Source organism: Myodes glareolus, chromosome X (genome assembly GCF_982192425.1).
Source record: "Myodes glareolus chromosome X, mMyoGla1.1, whole genome shotgun sequence".
Lineage (NCBI taxonomy): Eukaryota > Metazoa > Chordata > Mammalia > Rodentia > Cricetidae > Myodes > Myodes glareolus.
In genome coordinates this window covers 2,910,894-2,915,412 of record NC_142053.1, presented here as the reverse complement: position 1 = coordinate 2,915,412, position 4,519 = coordinate 2,910,894, and the positions used below count along the sequence as shown (strand labels likewise).

General features: G+C 55.0%; 1 protein-coding gene across 1 annotated transcript; it reads left to right on the top strand.

The window, feature by feature from the left end:
• The first annotated feature begins 298 nt into the window (after nt 1–298).
• On the top strand, nt 299–4,253 carry Pnma3 (PNMA family member 3). The gene is made up of 2 exons (XM_048457650.3): nt 299–561; nt 831–4,253. The coding sequence occupies exon 2, from the start codon at nt 933–935 to the stop codon at nt 2,301–2,303; it is 1,371 nt and encodes a 456-aa protein (XP_048313607.2). The 5' UTR covers nt 299–561; nt 831–932; the 3' UTR covers nt 2,304–4,253.
• The last annotated feature ends 266 nt before the right edge of the window (nt 4,254–4,519 follow it).

The window sequence follows — 4,519 nt, the reverse complement described above, 5'->3', positions numbered from 1 at the left end:
GGGCAACACAGATTTCTAGTGCCCTTCTGTGCAGACCCCTGAGCACTTTGGGGCCCTGACTTTGTGTTCTCGGGGAGATCAGGACTGACCTGCATTCACGATAAGGAACAGCTTGGGGACAGTCAAAGGCAGGAGGACACTGGATACTGATTCATAAACCCCAGATTCAGAGAATTGGGGTGGGGTCCTCTGTGCTGGAGTAGCGGGGGATATGTTGGGGGTGGGCAGCAGCAGGTGACGTCACCTGAGGCCCCAGGTTGCCCAAGGCCTAGGCAACAGACTTGTCGCGTGATCCTCATGCGCCAATGGCTCAGCGGTCTCCCAGGCGACGCAGAGGGTCTGCGCTTCAGCGCCACAGCACCCCCGCCCCAAGTCCGCACTGCTGAGAGCGGTGGCGAGCCCGCGCCAGCGCATTGGACGACGTGCGGGACCAGAGGGCGAGAGAGAGCAAGGAAGCAGGCAAGAGACCCTGGAAAGGAATGGTGTCCGACCCTGCCTCCACTCTGAGCAGTCTGGGAACCTCACTGTGGCACTGAATGAGGAAGCATCTTGACCTAGGAGGTACCAGATCCCAGGAGGAAGCGGCTGGTCTGGGCAGCCCCCTCCGCCCTGTAGGGTAGTACTGCCGCAGCCTTTGGGTTGGGGAAGGGGCTACAGCGGGGACCCAACCCGGTGGGGCCCCGCTGCAGTCTTTGGGGTGAGGAGGGAGTTATAGCACGCAGCGGGGTGGGCTGTAGAAGTGTCTTCGCAGGAGGTGGGTGGAGGCTGGGTGGCGTAGAAGGGACGCGCGTGGGGGGGGGCTCATTAATTTCCTTTCACCCTTTTTACAGACTCTGGAGGCCTGGGAGGGCTACGGATCTGGAATTTGCCCCAAATTTATGCGCATCAAACCCTAATCACTCCCTACATTAGAATCTCTTGAAGTTGGAGTCATGCCATTGAACCTGTTGCAGGACTGGTGTAGGGGGGAACATCTGAACACCCAGAGGTCTATGCTGATCCTGGGGATCCCCGAGGACTGTAGTGAGGATGAATTTGAGGAGACTCTGCACGAAGCTCTCAGGCATCTGGGAAGATATAGGATCATTGGCAGGATGTTTAGGAGGGAGGAGAACGCACAGGCCTTTCTGGTGGAACTTGCACGTGATTTTGACTATGCATTGGTACCCAGGGAAATACAAGGAAAGGGTGGGCCCTGGGAAGTGATTGTGAAACCCCCTAATTCAGATGATGAATTTCTCAATAGACTGAACCACTTCTTAGAGGAAGAGAGGCGCACAGTATCAGACATGAACAGGCTCCTTGGGACATACTCTAATTATTCACCTAACAAAAGAGCTATATCAGCAGATTTCTGGGCCTGGGCTGAGACTCTTGGTGCAGTGATGCAGCCTCTGCTAGAACAAATGTTGTACCGAGAACTAAGAGTCTTTTCTGGGAACACATCGTCAATCCCAGGGTTATTGGCCTTTGATTCCTGGCTTGAGCACACCACTGAGATGTTACAGATGTGGCAGGTACCTGAGGTGGAGAAGAGGCGGAGGCTGATGGAATGCTTGCGAGGCCCCGCTCTACAAGTGGTCAATGTGCTCCGTGCCAACAACACTGCTATCACAGTGAAGGAGTGCCTGGAGGCCCTGCGGCAGGTATTTGGGCCTGTGGAAAGCCGCAGAATGGCCCAGATGAAATTTTGTAAGGCTTATCAGGAGCCAGGAGAGAAACTTTCTAGCTTTGTGGTCCGTTTGGAGACCCTACTCCAAAAAGCCCTAGAGAAAAGGGCAATAGCACGAAGGAATGTGAATCAGACCCGCCTTAAACGAATCTTAGGTGGGGCCACCCTTACTGGAAAACTTCGAGAGAAACTTAAGCTAATGAAACAGCGTCGGAAGCCACCTGGTTTCCTGGCCCTGATGAGGTTTTTCCGTGAGGAGGAGGAGTGGGAGGCTACTAGGGGGGCAGAGAATAGCTGCCTACAGGGGCTGGAAATAGACAGCAGGGAGAGAGCACTATTTGTTCCTGCCTTTGACAGTGGTCTTGAGAAAAGACCTTACCAGGGTTCCCGTCGTCGGAGGGGCAGAGGCCAGCACCGAAGGGGAGGTGTGCCCAGAGATAGATCTCAAGGTGCAAGAAAGCGGAATTATGACACATTCTGCTATAGTTGCGGGGAAGAAGGCCACATCAGAGTACACTGCTTGAATCCATCCAACCGGACCTTAGTGAAGCAGAAGAGACGGGCTGCAATGGAGATGGGAAACGGGGCCTGGGCTTGGGACAAGAGCCACCCCAAGCCCAGCACCAAGTAGGCTCTGGGGAACAGGGTAACCATTGTTCCCGTAAGCCAAGGAGACAAAAGAGATATTTGAAGGAGGGGAAAGAGCAGTTCAGAGAAATGGCGGGGGACCTTAGTAGGGCACAATGGCAACATAACCAGGCACAAGTTAAGTCCCCTAAGCCAATGCCAGCTGGAGAAAACTCTAACAAGCAAAAGTACACCACATTCAGCACAGTAATGACCAGATGCAAGGCCCCTAGGATGTACCATAGAAGGAAGTCAGAAACTGCTGCAACTGCATGGAGCCACGAGGACTCAGATGGGGACATCAGGAAAGCAGAGGCCGAAGACAGCAAGGTTGTGACTCTAAGAAACCCAGCAACTTCCAATCCCCATGGGGTGTGGAGGCCACAGGCTGTCTTGGCCAGAGAGAACCAATGCCTGGGGGGAAGTGCAGCAAGGCCGGGAGACAGTGCTCCGGAGAGGAGGCCGCAGGATCCAGCCTGTCTTCAGGATCATCTACACTGCTCTAGGGGAGCCTCACGAGGGCAGCACCCTTGAGTCCTTTCGTGAGTGAAACACCAGGGTCCCTGGACCCAAAGGCCCCGGGAGACCAGTGCCAACCCGGAGGCAGATCCCATCTTGGCACCCTGACAGGACTGTGAGTGGGGGGAAGACACCAGTGCCCAAGAAGAGTCCCGGGCTGGGGGTGCGTACCCAGCACCATAAGGTTTGTGCCCTCAGCTGGCCTGAGAGCCTGTGAGTGTTCAGGACAGATTGGTGTGAACTAGGAGGTGGAAGAGCAGCAGCAGGAGGACTTGGTGGGGCGGTAGTTTGTTCTGCTCTCTTTTGTCCAGGGCTGCTGGAGAATTCCAGAGAGCAAGCAAGGAGAGCCTGGTGAATACAACTCAGCAGGCAGCTGCCACGGCTGGCCCCCAACCCTGCTGACCTGAGAGTGTGGCCTGGCGCTGCTGCCGAGGTGCCATCCTCCGTCTGCCCCCCCCACACCAGACAGGTGGCAGTTACAGAAGAGGCCACCTCAAGAGTTCTGCCTGGCTCTCCCAACACGGATGCCCCCTCCCCATTGCTATCCCGAGGGAGGCTACTCCCGCCTCTGGAACCCTCCCCCCCCCCTTATCTGCTAACCTCATAGTGATCCAGCTGTCCACCGAGTCCCTTTCCCCTGGTTGGTGGAGTCTCATCCCCCACCCGTTGCTTCTGTACCAAGCTGTGAGTGAGGTGTGTGTTAACTTGAGCAGCTCGAGGCCCTGACTACCTGGTCAGTGCCCCCTACTCCCTGGCACGTGTTGTGAGCTTCTGTGAGCTGCTTTGCCAGCCAAGGCTGCGCTAACTCCCCTCCCACCGGTGTTGTGAATGCTCCTCGTCTGCTTGGTGTACATCTAGGCCAGCTGCCCTCTGCTTGCTCTCCTGCAGATGCGTGTGTTCTTACCCGATGAAGTGCTCCCCAGAACCCCCAGGCCCAGTCCTGGATGCCAGCGGGAAGCAAGGATGTCGACAAGGGACTGGTTGACTCTCTTATGACTGACTTTAATCTGGAACAGACAGGAAGACCTGAACCGGAGATGGGTGGGACCTGGGGACTGTGCTGTAATGTTCCACTCCTGTCGTTACTTGTGACTATGTTTCCCAGGTTTGATGGGGTATTCCTTGTTGTGCTTTGCAGTGTCCTGTGACTATCTTGTACCAGAATATGACAGGGCCACCCCACAGTGGGCAATTCCTTGTAAGGGTTCACCAAAGACTGAGGGGATTGCAAGAGGTAGTTCTTGGGCCCTTGGGAAGGGAGAAAATAACAGAGGGATCCCAGAGTGTTTGGCAGACAAGACCCTTCGGAGGAGCTCCATGGGGGTGGTCCAGAACCTTCATTGCTTCTAGTGCTGTGGAGCATTTGTGTTCTCATCTCTTTCTCTTCAATATATTTAGTAAATGTCTCTGTTCAATAAACTTCATATATGTTCCAGCTGTTTCTGGCCTCTTCTGAAGAGGGGGATGGGGTGAGTTAGAGGGAGCAACACTAATATATGGTCAAAGCAGAGCCCATGTGGGCCTATGTGGTTCCCTGGGTAAGTGGGAGTCAGGTGACTAGGTGCTATATGGGTGGAGGGAGAGTGCTTTCCTGGTTTCCCCAGGACACTCAGGGAGATCCCAGGAATGAGTAGGTTCGACTTTTAAAGGAGGGCATTGGACAACAAGCAGGACCTGAGGCTCCCAGATGCCTGACAATGC

Bases quoted from the DNA above. Each gene is read 5' to 3' on its own strand.
- Pnma3 (XM_048457650.3), top strand. From the start codon at position 933: ATGCCATTGAACCTGTTGCAGGACTGGTGTAGGGGGGAACATCTGAAC.